This window comes from Formica exsecta, unplaced genomic scaffold (genome assembly GCF_003651465.1).
Source record: "Formica exsecta isolate Colony F162 unplaced genomic scaffold, ASM365146v1 scaffold138, whole genome shotgun sequence".
Classification (NCBI taxonomy): Eukaryota; Metazoa; Arthropoda; class Insecta; order Hymenoptera; family Formicidae; genus Formica; species Formica exsecta.
In genome coordinates this window covers 849404-864291 of record NW_021848711.1, presented here as the reverse complement: position 1 = coordinate 864291, position 14888 = coordinate 849404, and the positions used below count along the sequence as shown (strand labels likewise).

At 34.7% G+C, this 14888-nt stretch overlaps 3 protein-coding genes across 3 annotated transcripts in view; 1 reads left to right on the top strand and 2 right to left on the bottom strand.

The window, feature by feature from the left end:
* Positions 1-67: 67 nt before the first annotated feature.
* Positions 68-1695, bottom strand: LOC115245966 (eukaryotic translation elongation factor 1 epsilon-1). The gene is made up of 4 exons (XM_029824502.1): positions 1493-1695; positions 1082-1288; positions 917-1012; positions 68-832 (listed from the first exon to the last, which is right to left on the bottom strand). The coding sequence occupies exons 1-4, from the start codon at positions 1577-1579 to the stop codon at positions 701-703; spliced, it is 522 nt and encodes a 173-aa protein (XP_029680362.1). The 5' UTR covers positions 1580-1695; the 3' UTR covers positions 68-700.
* Positions 1696-2137: 442 nt separating this feature from the next.
* Positions 2138-6326, bottom strand: LOC115245963 (DNA topoisomerase 3-beta-1). Its single transcript, XM_029824499.1, has 14 exons — positions 6090-6326; positions 5878-6020; positions 5604-5798; positions 5336-5503; positions 5127-5255; positions 4914-5032; positions 4632-4832; positions 4335-4539; positions 4071-4253; positions 3757-3966; positions 3468-3685; positions 3136-3360; positions 2792-3053; positions 2138-2453 (listed from the first exon to the last, which is right to left on the bottom strand). Exons 1-14 carry the CDS (start codon positions 6178-6180, stop codon positions 2247-2249), a joined length of 2556 nt encoding a protein of 851 aa, XP_029680359.1. The 5' UTR covers positions 6181-6326; the 3' UTR covers positions 2138-2246.
* A 765-nt stretch (positions 6327-7091) lies between these two features.
* Positions 7092-14888, top strand: part of LOC115246103 (lutropin-choriogonadotropic hormone receptor-like) — a 10711-nt gene continuing 2914 nt past the window's right edge. Inside the window, 11 exon segments of the mRNA XM_029824713.1 lie at positions 7092-8189; positions 8633-8879; positions 12578-12649; positions 12830-12901; positions 13437-13505; positions 13630-13773; positions 13893-14033; positions 14278-14343; positions 14453-14596; positions 14693-14764; positions 14864-14887. Coding sequence (XP_029680573.1) covers positions 7955-8189; positions 8633-8879; positions 12578-12649; positions 12830-12901; positions 13437-13505; positions 13630-13773; positions 13893-14033; positions 14278-14343; positions 14453-14596; positions 14693-14764; positions 14864-14887 — 1286 coding nt within the window. The 5' untranslated portion in view covers positions 7092-7954.

The window sequence follows — 14888 nt, the reverse complement described above, 5'->3', positions numbered from 1 at the left end:
GTTCGGAAATAATTGCAGAACGCCGACATTATCAACGGTTTAATGTTTACTGTCGGTAATAAAATAATTTGAAAATGTTCATGTTTATTATCCTTGGAATAGCTACATATCTTCACATTTTTAATATTGAAAGTACTGAACAGTATTATCAGAGAGAAGCCTCTCTCTCAAACCAACTTTAATGATAAATTGTTTTAAACCAGCTTTGTTTAAATTTTGTTTAAAAAAATACATTCATATGCTATCTTTTTACATAAAAATAAAGATTTAAGAAATAAAATTGTTACTCAATAATATAAAAAGAATAATTAAGCGCTGAAGAACTTTGAACATATGAAAAAATTAAAATCTAAATAAATATTAAATAATGTATCCACTAGCCCATACATACTCAGACACAACACGCATATGATTATTAAAGTCACTGACTGATGTAGATATATGGTAAATAGTTCATATTAAATTTTGTATGCTTTTTCTATCACAATGCCTGCTCACAAGATTGTAGTCCATCAGTATGAAAGATTCCCTAACTTTTACTTATTAAAAGTTTTCTTATACTAGCAACAATTCTTATCATGTGACGATTTTTATTTTTCAAACTTTTGTTTTCAAATAAAAGAACATCAAACCATTATTTTTATCAAAATTTAAGTTAAAAAAAGTCAAACATTTATCTTTTTTCGAATTTCGACTTATATTACAAAAATATGTGCAATAAATGAAAAGATATTAGATCTAAATCCTGTCTTAATTTTTCTTCCTGTTGAATATTGTCGAACCATCTTGATACATGGATATATTGAGCTTTTTCTTGTTGACTTAATCCTTTCTGTGAAGAAATAAGATATGAATATTATACAAATCATTGTTTAGAATTTGTAAAAAACAAAGCATTATATAAATTGATTGTTACCATTATAGAATATAAGACGTAATACAGTGTGACATCTGCAATGGTCTTCTCTGTACCAGTTATATAGGGTACATCTTTCAATACTGTATTTAGTTCCTACAATCAAAGGACATCGATATTCGATTTTCTGTCTACTTTAAGTATAGACAAGTATCATGACATTACATTGAATACTCTCTTGGCATTAACAGGAAGATCAGCTTGATTGACGCATACTGCAACATATTCTAACCATTGTTGCGTTAGAGCCTGCACTTCCTTTTCGCTAGAGAGCATATTGGAACATTTTGAACTTGCAACTAGTGCTTGTATAATAGTACTGAACCCTTGAATGGGTGTCGAATTTTTTTCACATTCTGGAACAAGTATTATCTGAAACAATAATCATATGTGTCTTAATGTATCAATTAATTTCAGAAAAATTTGTTAATTTTTTATCGTTATTTTTAATTTGTCATCCTGCGAGGGAACATTTTCTTTCATGAAAAATTAACAATTTAATTAACTTTTACAAACATACATGGGGAGCAAAGTTATCACGCTTCAGACGCTGATTAAATAAATAATAATGCTCACATTTTTATTAGAAATCTCTAGCCTTTTTGAAGGAACATCGAGATATTGCGCTATTCTTTCTACACATTCAACATTACACAACCCCATTATAAATATATATAATGCGAGAATAATATGCGAGTCGTGACACGAGAGCTGTAACAAACCGTTAGAGATTCGCCATGTGTAATGTTCTCTCGATATCGCAAATCGCAATAACTAAAAAGAAAAATTGCCTCGAATGTTTCGAGAATCGCAATATCGTTCTTCGATAAATTTCAAATTATGAGTCGATGAATCATTCTCGAATCGTTCCAAATTTGTTGTAGCTAATATTCTAAAATAAAGTAATCTCTCATGCAAAGAATTGTCAGGAGTCTAATAATATTTAATGACAGGTTAGAATTTTGTCAGAGCGTTCCATCGAATGATCAAGTTTTTTTAGAATAATTTGATAAAGCCAGATCTAGAGTAAGCGAACGAGGGAGAGCATAGACGATCGCAAATGATTATCGAATTTATATAAAATTATTAATTAAATAACTAGCTTCTTTACTGATATTCATCCGTGATCGTTCGCTTGATTTAAATCGGGCTTAAAAAACGCAAAATATTCATGCATAAGTACCGTCATATCTTTAATGAGAGGCAATGAGAATATAGCCATCATTATAAAATATCGCGAAGTAAAGACGACAGGGATTTATTCGAAACAAATGACGTGATACATGTACAAATGGCATCCAGTTGTATGCGCCCCAGGCTCAATGATTCATTATACAAAATACGCTGCTAATTGTGCCATTTTATCCTTCGGCGGTTTTGGTTTGCCTCGATTACGACTCTTGGCGTGACCTCGACCACGCGTGACGACTGGTTTCGAAGCTACCGCACGATGCTTTTCTACCAGCGCGGCGAAGACTGGTGTACAAAATACACAACCGGACATTTCGGTCGCCTCGTTAGGTAGTTTACTCTTATCCTGAAATAAGAAGAAAAAAATACAATAGAGCATATAAAAGAGCGGGGTTTCTGTCGACGATTCCACCGCGTTATACATAGAAGATATAGGAAGCATAGACTGCTTCAATCAATCTGCATCATAAGTAATAGTATCCGTCTGAATGAAAACAATAGAGCTACTTAACAAAAGTCGCTATTATTTTTTAATAGACATAGATATGTTATTAAGAAACACGTTTGCCCTTTCTATTTTAGAAAGAAAATATAATTTGTTAAATATCGCTATCTCTTTTGTTGCGTTGCAATCATGATCTAATTCACTTACGAGCAATCTATGACGCAAGATTCTATTATTACCTGTTTGTATTCGACGGTTACTAATTGCGCGCCGCAGTCGCACGTGTCAGTATCGACTGTCACTTTGTGTGCGTTCTCGAATAGATGGATAATAACGTCGCAACGGTTACATCCCAATTTCCACTTGGGCGCGGCCGAAGGATCGAGCACGAGGATACCTAGATCGCATTCTAAACAGCTGGACAAGCCATTCGAATTCATACCGTGTGGACACGTCGGATGTGTGCATGAATTGCAACCGCTCATTCCTTTTTTCATATCCCTAAAAAAGATAGAAAAAGGATTCTCAGTTCTCTTTTTAGATAGATTTTTTTACATTCGATTATTTGAGATTAATGGGGTACCTGAACGGTGGATTGTTGTAACAGTATGGGCAAAATGTATAACTTTTCCCTCGCGCTCCGGTCGACCATGAAAGCAATTCAAAATCATCCAATGGGCATTTTAATTCTTTATATATTCGTATGTTTCCATTTTGAGGTAAATTATAAGTTTCGTTACAATGTGCGCAATGCATCCTGGATGGTTTAGTTTGTATATATTTCATATATCGACGACATTTACCGCATCTGTGATATATATAGACAATTAAAAGATGTAAATATGTAAATTTATATAAATTAAAAAAAAAAAGAACATGTAATACGGTTCTTGTCGTGATTATTGTTGTATATACCTGGAGTGTGCTTTGCCGGATGCCGACAATGGAGAGAATGAGACTTCAAACAACTGATCCATAGCTTCTATGCTTTGCACAAAATAATGAAACTTTTGTTTAAATATTTCCACAGTATGTTGTAAAACAGCATGAAAATCAGCGCGACCTAATGCTATTAGATTCAATTGCTCTTCCACTGCAGTTCTCATTGTGGGCAAAACTAATTCAGGATCTATCTAACGAGAAGCGAATATATATCTTATAGAAATGTATTATTATCAGTATCACAAATCGAAATCAATGATACCTTCTGATATCCGTGAACCAAAACGATCCCAAGAGAAGTGGGCACTAATTTTCTACCTGCTGCGACAGTGACATAGTTTCTAATACAAATATTATTTATATGTACAGGAATTGAAGCATCCGTTCCGATGCCATGTTTTTCCATGAGAGATATCAATTCCGCTTCTGTTAAATAATCTGGTGGTTGTGTATAACATTCGACTAATTTTGCCTGTAATAGTAAAAAGAGGCGCTCTATCATAAGTTACAATATTCTCTTTTTAATAACCGTAAACAGAGAAATTAATACAAGTACATGATAAAGATATTTCTTACCTCTTGTATGTTTACTTTTTCATCGAGCGTAAACTTTGGCAGAGTGTCGCTATTGCCAAGTGCTTGCCAAGTAAGAATACTTGTGTATCCAGGACTTAGCAAACTATGACCAGTTGTTGTAAATGTTTCTATGCCTATCTCGAATTTTATTGTAGTGCTCATATATTTACAATCTCGCGCCAGCTGTAGAAACAGAGAGAGAAAGTATGTTTATAAGTTACTATTCTATCTCAAAGTTTCACAAATACTTTGACTTAAGCATACCGTAGCAATGAAATGTCGCGTTATGTAATCGTATAATCTCCATGAATCGCCATCGAGTTCGTTTCTCGTTGCATGTTTCATGGGTGTTATAGGGGGATGATCGCCTGCATCATGACCTTTCTTTGGTCTGTTAATACCGGCCGCTATTATTTTACGAACTTCCTCGCCCCAATCCGGGCTATTTTGCTGTTGTTTCAATGTTGAACTTGAAAAAAATAAAATTATATTAAAAGCAAATCGCCTCATGTATATGTGTAGAATAACGATTGATTATCGATTCTACAAGCTATATCTTACAGCAAATCAAAATTCTCAGGATACGATGTCGTTTCTGTTCGCGGATAACTTATGTATCCTTGAGTGTAAAGTCTTTCTGCAATTTGCATTGCGTGTTGTGGACCCATTCCTAATCCAGAACTTGCAGTTCGCATCAACTCCACTGTATTTAAAGCTATAGGTCGCGATTTTGATTTCTCCGTACTTTGTATACTCACTACACTATACAAGATTTCATTTTGAATATTTTATAATCTTTTTAATTTATACTAAGATTTTAAGAATGTATAAAGTACAACTCACGTTGCGCGATCATGTTCTTTAACGTGACTTAGAAACATGTTTGCAACCTCTTTGTCAAAAGAACGTACACGACTCCAATTTAATACAATGTCCTGACCATCGGAAGACTTAATATTTACCTAAAAATAATATGAAAAAATTATATTATATTATTATTAATACAAAGTATGTTTTTTAAAGTATATATATATATATATATATATCATTATATACTTGTAAAACCCAATATGGATCTGGTTTGAAAGTTTGGATTTCATCATGCCTTTGAACACAAAATCCTAATGTTGGTGTTTGGCATGGGCCGTAAGAAATAAGAGATACATCCAAATCTCCATATTTGCCCTAAAAACGTGTAATAACATATATTGCAATATTTTATTAGCACAATGTAAAAACGCAAAAACATTTATATAAAAACTCACTTGAAAAAATTTAGTTTGATATCGTGTAAATGCACAACCTATTCGCAAATCCAACTCCTGACGCGCATCGACGCTTTTCGCCTCATTTTCATTGGGTTTGATCAGATTTGCCAAAGCAGATTTTATATCCTTTTCTGTGATAGCGGAAAATCGTGCTCGCCATATATCCTATAAAAGATAAAATTGTGAGACTTTGTTCAAATAAAAAAGATCTAAGAGAAAATTGAAAAGCTTTAATATTAAAATAGATAATATTTAAGCAACTTGCATTTATGTGTAATTTCCTATGCATTCCTTGCTGTACCGCATTTATAACTTCAAAACAAATATTTTCACCTTCCTTGTCACAATCTAGCCATAATATTAAATAATCACAATGCGTTCCTTCCTTTGCCAGGAAATATGGTACTTTTAGTTTAGGTACTGCTTCTTTTTTCTCAGTTGAACATGAGAATAATTCTGCCTGAAAGTATTAAAAAATATCCAGTTATCATTAGATGCACAATAACAAGAATTGAAAAATATAATATATCTAATTTTACCGGATCCACTTTGTCCCAATTGTTGTATTTCCCAATAAAATCCAATGTCATGACGTGTCCACATACAGAGGTCATTTTATAATTCACCGTCTCAGATTTGAATTGTCCCACCCATTCGTGGACGGAACAAGATCCGTTCAATCCTAGAAATAATATTCATAAAAAAAAGGAAGTATGAAAGAGAGAAAATAATTTGATTTGTATCAACCCACCTTTCCTGGTGCTACATCGTCCATTGCTCAATATATTTGCGAGGGATGCTGCCAAAGAGGGTTTTTCGGCTACCATCAAAGCGGTTTTCATTTTGCTACGATATTTCGTTCATATATTCTCATTAAACAATGAAAGATTTCGATTAGCGTCGTCTCTGGCATCGCAATTTAAATGAAGACATCATCACTTGTCAGATGTCAGATCTTGGCACTGACGAGATATATGTGTATACTAAAGAAGGCCGACTTTACAAAATTAGCCTGACTGTGGAAAAATTCGTTGTGATCTACTGTAGATAAGTAGATTTTTTCATTATCGGTAAAGAATATAAATTCACGTAATTATCTTCGATCGCTAATGTCATGATCTTCAATTATCTTCGGACCTATCGAGCCCACTTGAAAATTTCATCATGGCTGATCGTCTTCAACCACCGACGAAGTGCTACATATTTTATTTTTATTTTGAGATTATTTGATTTAAACAGAGCAGCATAGTTTTTCGATACCACGAAAAGTCAGTAAAGAATTTTTAATAAACTTGAGTTCGTATACAATTTCTGTGAAAAGGAAAAATATAAGTATTATGTATATTTTGTGTGAGCTAAAGCGCAAATAAATGTATACTATTGCCGTTACAGTTTAAAAAAACTTACAGGTAAACCTATAAATAATAACATATCATCAACAACTTATATATCTTTTACCATCCACACATACATTTCTACATATTAGCATAGAATTTAAATAATTTAAATAATTAAAGTAAAATTTAATTAAAATATACATATATTTAATCTACAATATTGAAAATGCTGAAACTCTAAATTGCGCTGTAATGTAATAAAAATTTGATACGATATCATTATTTATTGCAAAGTTTTTTCAATTTTTAATATATATTTATACACTTTTAATATCAAAGTCAAATATATTAATTATTTTATAATTTAATCACATACATATTTTTATCAAGTTTATGATAGTTTATATATATAATTTATACAATATTATCTATATGAAAAAAGTTGACGTAAGTATCATCTCTAAATAATTCATGTAATCTTGAAATCTACAGCACAATTTATGATCTTAACTTATCTATAGTCACTGTTTTATTATATGTATAAAAGATATACATATCTTCTACTTTAGCTGTTTCAAAGATAACAAACACGAACGTTTTAATCTTTAATCAAATCACTATTTTGCTACTGATAATGAAAACATCTAACGAGGCAACAAGTTTTTTTCAATTTGCTTAACTCGATAAGATCGGCCGTTTGTATTAATAGTATCTCGTTGACGATTTAATTTCTCATACAATGGAAAATAGTAGAAGAAAACGGAACGATTTATTACGCATTTATTACTTGATGTGTTTTGATGGATTGCCAGATTGGTAGTATTGAAAAAACATTCATATACGTGTATACTTTTATTCGTATAATCGCACTGCCAATTAAAACCGAATTTGTATTATTTCTGCCTTTTCTGCATGTTAATAGAAAATTCATATTGAATTTTAAAAAACGTAACTCTTACAGCTAGAAAACTAAAGAAAACAAATCATTATCCCTCTGTGACAAAAATAATAAAGGGGCGATTAATATGTGATCGATCTAATATTCCGAGACGATTGATGAGACGCTTTATTTCAAATATATGCATAATTCAACGATGTAATCAGCCATTATATGTAAGTATTATATCCGTCATTATAACATTAGATTATTAAAAATATATTTTCGCTGATTTAAGTCTGCTTTTATATGAATGCTATAATTAAATATTTAGAAGTTTCGCGATTGAACAATCGGAATTAAAATGTCCGAGGAAAGAAATGTGAAACACGATGGAGCAAAATGCGCGGAGCGGTATGTACAACGTCAAGGAGTATCGATTGCGACTCTCGGTACTACGTACAACGAGAGGCAATATGCAATTTCATCTTCACGATATCCGTTTGGATCTGGGCGAAGAAGCTCTTCGCTGAATCAGCTTTCGCTGCTGTTAAGGAGGTAGCGAATTCTGTCGCAGGGAAGCGGCATCACACGCGCGGGCAGGATCGAGTCGAGAAAGTCACTCGAGTGGTCCAGGGTGGGTGTCGGGGGGATGGTGGGGGTGTGAGTGGGGATGTGTACGATGTATACATATGTATACGGAACCCGCTATGTAGTTAGGCTGCGCGCTTGGATGATATCGGATCAGTCGGTGAATGTGCCGCGGTACGAGTGGTAGGATCCTTTCCTGGAACTGAAGATCGGGATTCTCTCGCAACTAGAGTTCGGAAACTGTCCTCGAGTGTGCGATATCCACCTCGTCCCCGTTCACCCTCGAGCAGCGACGGCGGCGGCGGCGACTCCTTATGGGGTTGATGGTCGCGCGCGTGCACGCGCGCCCGGACGTGGACGACGTACGCGGGCGACGTACGTGGCGCAAGGAGAGGAATGGTGAGATGACTATCCGTCCTGGGCGCGGCGAACCCCGGGGGAAACGAGAGCTGTGCGAGAGCTGAATTACGCGCGCCCGCAACACATCAGGATCGGCCGGCATGTGCACGCGGCCTCGCCGGAGCGGGAGAGCGGTCATCTCGGCGATCATCATCCTCTTTCTCTGGCGGATTCGCTGCTGCCGGAGCGGTACTGCGGACGCGGTAACCCCAGCGTGTAACGTCACCGCCGACGGGCGGGAGCTGTTGTGTCGCGGCGCCGATTTACTCTCCGTTGAACCGATTTACAACGTCGGTCTGTCACGAGTCATCGCTGTCCCCGTTAATGTCACAAAGATGTGAGTAGTATATATACCCGTGAGACCTTCCGAGAATCAATCTCGGCAAACGCCGAGATTGGAGCGCGAGAGTGGAAAATCTACAGCTGATCGGATCTGAAGCTTTTCGCGGCACGGAGGCAGAAGTGTCAATAATGATCCTGCGCGTGATCCGCACATTGATAGATATTCGCGAAAATGGACCATCCTTTTGTATTATTTCCTTACAATTTCGTAAAATGATGCATCGAGAGATTTTTTTGTTAAAATAATAAGTATATATTCGTGAATCTCTCATTTGCCATTGATTATATTCCATTGGTTATATTATTGAAATTTATTCTCGAGAATAAAAACATCCATAGTCACGTATATTGGACTATGCATCATTTTACGCATAAAATCGTTGCCTTTTTTAAATCCGTTTCTGTAAATGCATTTAGAGAGGATAAATGATAAATAGACAGTTGACATCTCGCGCGTCCTACATACGATTCTAGCCGCGGGCCTTGCGGGCCCGTCTCGCATCTATGTATCTCTCTGAAAAATCTTTCCCTCTTATATATATATATCAACCTCAACTCGTTGCAGAAGGAGAAGTTGTTATTATGGAAACACGAGTGGAATCATATCCGACAGCCTCCTTCCAATGGTTCCACGAAAGCAAACCTCTTGAGGTACTTTTTCTAAGTTGTTATCTATATATCTCTCTGAAAAATCTCTCTCTCTTATATATATATATATATATATATATATATATCCTGATTTTAATTACACTTACATTTATAAGTAGCGCATTTCGCAATAAGAAAGCTGCGCGAGATATACGCGAAAGAGAACAGCGATTTTTTTTCAAACATATAATTAACTATGCACGCGTATCTTCGAGGCGTATTTTCTTGTTCCTCTTCTCCGCCATAGATATCTTCTCCGATTTTTATCGTTGTGTTTTCGCCACATTTATTCTTATATTATACACGAAAGTTATATATACGGGTACTTTCGATTCAGCGATAGGTAAAATAAAAGAAGTAACGTACATCGCACGATGTGACCTACATACCAAACGTAATGACAGTCGATATTATATGGATCGTGATTTAGGATCACAAAGAGGGGAACAGGCGGAATTTATGCCAGAGTCCGCGCGCTCCGCTTTTCGCAGAATATATCGTTCGCGATTTTATTTTCCGCCGCTATAAAAGAGCGCGTGCCACATTTTGTTCCTCTATGCTTTACCGAAAAACTTGCGAAAATTCCAAATCGATCTAATTCGCCACCTTCCTTCTTTTGAGAAATAACACCCCGACGATATTTCGAGCTCGACCGCTCTTATTGTTAGTCCCTTTATGGGAAAAACAGAGAAAAAAAAAAAAAGATATAAATGGACGTAACACATCGCGGTCGTTTTTGTGTCACTTCCCCTCAGTCTTTCCTCCCTGTGTCTTTTGTTCTTATATTTTTTAACGTTTCAGACATATACGGATACGATAATTGTTTCTCTTAAAGCGAGGTGATGCATTTGTTCCCTTAAATTTAATTAATTATCGAGAAACGCGCGATACCGAGAACTTCTTCCGGATTGTTTGTATATAATTCATCATTATAATATCGATAATAATTTATTAATAGATTCCTTTATACGTGGTTCGCGCCCCGTATAACGTTCTTTCGTTAATATTGTAAGAATACGGAAGGTGCGCCGTGGCTTCTCATCATTCTTCTCACGTTCACGCCGATGCGATGCGGCGCGTGATGTCTATTGTGAAAGTAATTCCATTCCCGAACACATGATTCACTTTATCTGCGAAACGATATAAAAAAAAAAGTTGAAATTTTATCAGTATTATTCTTGAATGTCTGTGCTTTCTCGTCGTACTATCATTGAAAGCTTTGCAAAATTAATCTCTTTTTTTTCTAGAAGATATTTTTTCCGCGGCAACGTACTCCGTCACATTTTGAAGTAATGATTTAAATCTTATAGCAGGTCGAACAAGATATATTCAAGATTGAGTTACAAGTATTGTATAGGCATGGGGATACCTCTTGGGGAGTACAAAGACTGGTAAATTTCAAGCCGTCCTTGAACATGAAGCGTCGAAAGTTTTCAAAGGCCTGCGCCCGTAAGGGGAATCACGGTTTCCGAAAGCGTAATTAGAATCCAATGTTCGTACGTCGAGAAAGTTCCATTGGAGCTTCAAAAAAAAAAAAAAAAAGGAACGAGCGCGCGAAAGTATCGTAAGAAGACACTGTGCTCTCTGCCCGTGTTTTTTCTATTTTAAGATGAATGAATGAGAGGAAAAATACTGTGCGCTCAATTTACAAGAGACAAGAATTGCATCGTGGAGCATCTTTCTCTCTTTTTCTATCAAAATTTGAGTTGAATATTCGACAATGTTTAAAAATATTAAACATCTCAAATATAATTTTGAAAAAAATGACTAACACAATTTTTATTACGGACACAAGATATAAATAAGAAAACATTATATATATATCATAATAGTAAGAGTCACGTTAAGTCCCTTGATGGCGATTGCGTGCGAACAAGGTTGTCGTGTCGGGCAAATGCACTCGCTGGCCACTTGCGACAATAATCTTACGTAAATACATCACGGATTTCCAAGCGGTTTTCCTTCTATATTTCGCTATATTAAATGATAACATAAAAACTATTCAAAAATCCGTTTTCGTTAGGAACAACGTTTTCGTTTCTCTCATTCTTTCAATTAATTACTCATCTCGTCGCTGATGCAACTAGACATTTTTCGCTACAATAACATAAACTTTCCTCCTTTTATTATTACAAAATGCTTGTTCGCGTCCCGTTCGCTGAACGAATATAAGTAGACATCGATCCATCCCGAATGAAGCAAGGTCGAAGGACCCATAAAAATCTATGCTAGATTCCAGCCCCTCGGTCCGTTCCTCTCGATTCGCGCTCACGCGACACGAGCGTAAAAGCGATTCGCTAGTTTCCTCAACAGTGTCCTACTTTTTTTATCGCCCACGTTATGCCCGTAAAAGCTCCCTGCCATTCTTAACTGATGTTTCACGTTGATCTCTACATGTCGCTCGTTTCGATATTATCGGTCAAAATGACGTGATTATTTCATCGATGAGTCCGGACTCTGATTTTCGCACGATACATTGTTGAGAAAAGATAAAATATATTTCTGGCGCGATATATATATATTTTAGAGAGAGGATTCAATGAGATATAAGTCGAGAACATTTATTTAAATCGCAAGCTCGATTGCCGGAGAGTCCTTGTTACATAAATCTCAGTTATTCACTGAAGATCTCTATTAAAATCTCCATATTAAGAAATGCGGAAGGATAAGAATTATATTAACCATAAGATCATCCTCTGTGTTTTCGCTTACACTCGCGTGAGCACAATCAGCCTCGGATGCAGTGATCTCTCTCGTAGTCATCTTTCGTAAAAGAATTATTTTTAGAAGGTATCGCCCCGCGCGAGATGATCCTTCGCCGGTTAACATCATTTTTACGTATTTTGCTCTCCGCAAATCTTGCACAGATATAAAGAGAAAAAGTTATGCGAATCTATATTTTCTCTAATGTTAGAAACACCATAAATACATTGTCGGAAACGTATAAGAAATGCTTGGTTCCCTCATACTTTAGCTACAAAAACTCCTAACTTTTTTTGTGTAATATGCGATCTTATAAAATTGCTTCTCGTATAACTGTTTCAGTGATCTAACCAACAATAATATAACGGACATTCCAATACATGCTTTCCATCGATTTCCCAATCTCGAAATTTTGTAAGTATGTGTATTTATTATACGTTAATGAGATCTCCGGACGCACGAAAAAAAAAATTATAAATTTAAAATAGATATATTTCTTGTATATATAATTATATATATATATTTATATATATTTATATATGATAATATATGCAGTTTTTCTTTTGTGATATTCACATGTATCATTACTTTTAGATTTCTTCGACGTAATCACTTGCAAACCATTCATAACGACGCATTCATAAATTTGGCGAGCCTTTCTGTACTGTAAGTATCTGAGAAAAATAAGATCGTACACACAGAAAAATATTATTCTACTGCTAAGTAAAATGATTACTCAGTTTACTTTACTTCTTTTAAGTAACAGTTATCTTTAACAAAGAATATTTTCTTAATAATAGTCTTAAAATAGACTTTATTTCACAAATTTTAGAAATACTCATTATCATGTACTCAGAAAGAGTAAATATTTTCTTTTGAAGAATATTATAAAATTTTATCGAAGAAAAGTCAGATATGGTTAATTTAATGTAAGAAAATTTATTAGATCAGAAAAATTTAATGTATTTCTTTCAATTATATAATTTAATATTCTTGATTGAAGTATTAAATTTATTAGGATTCAAAATATATTTTGAATAAATTTGATGCTTATGATGAACTTATAATAGATTTGCGGATATATGAACTTATGAAATACTTGAAACAAGTAATATTTATTTGTATATAGTATGTATTTTTCTGTGTGTATATCTATTTTATTATCCGTAATATTTTTCGCATTTGTCTTATTCTTTCTCAGGGAACTCGATGAGAATTATTTGACAAGTATACCGCCTGGTGCTGTAAATTTACCTGGTCTCAAAGAATTGTAAGAGTCTTATCCACATAAAATCTTAATCTTCACTATTGCCTCTCATTGAAATAATTTTCCGTCTATTTGCTCATTTCGAGTGCGACGTAAGCTTTCACGAATCTCTCGCGTATTTTCACAGATCTATTTCGAACAATAGAATAGAACAACTCACGGGAGATGCGTTGGGCCGTGCTAGTGATTTGGTATCGCTCGATTTACGCGGAAATCCGATTAAGGAGATACACGATGAGACCTTCCAAAATCTTGGCAAACTTCGTAAGTTGTAAGTAATTTATGTGTATTTCTTTTTTATCCGTGTTTACGAAAATTCCACGCGACAGTTGCGAGAGAGATTATGCCGCGTCGGAGGATAATGCCACGCGTTTTTTTTATTAATTATAGGATATTATCAAATGCGAAGGAATTGCGGCTCTTTCCCAACCTAAATGGAGTAACATCTTTGGAAATATTGAGATTGGATCGTTCCCAGTTGAAGGAAGTCCCTTTTAATCTGTGCCGGCAATGCCCGAAACTCAAAAGTCTGTAAGTTTAATACTTGTTAAAAAGTTATTTTTCAGAGATAGTAGTAATATATAAGTAAATAAAAAAATTAATATTATTGTAGAATAAAAAAAAATAGAAAAACTTATTGTATATCAAAGAATTGGAATTTTATAATGTTAAAGATCAAGTATTAATTTTATCTATCCGTTATCGTTTGCCTTTTGACAATGATTATCTTTTGTGATACATGTTTCTTATGTACATTCTATATCTCTGATTTTAGTAACATGAAATCCAATCATTTAACGGAGATACCAAATTTACGAGACTGCAATGAACTTCGCGTTTTGTAAGTATGTAATGTAATACATACCGATATATATAATAATATATATACGCGAAAATCGAACGTATTAAAAAGACACGTTATAAACGATGTAAATTCCTTCTTCTTTTAGGGATTTAGCTAGTAATATGATTTCCGCGCTACCCGACGATGCCTTTAAAGGTTTGAGTATGTTGCACGATTTACTTTTATCCAATAATAATCTGCAGAGTATCTCCAGCGACGCGTTCATCGGATTACCTAGACTTCAGGTCTTGTAAGTGTGGCATTTGCCGTGTATTACTTTGATCCGTTAGATCTATGTTTTCGATGATTCCGACATATTTATATTCGAGTTTTAATTACTTTTTAGAGATCTGGAGAACAATTACATCGAATACATACATCCCGACGCATTCAGAGAAACGAAACGTTTGCAAGACCTGTAAGTGTGTTCGTAAGCGTGTAATTTATATTATTTCATAAATTAGTTCGTACTTTTCATAATACGAGATTCGAGCGTAATTAAGATATTTTTTCATAGAAATTTGGGAAATAACATTTTCCCT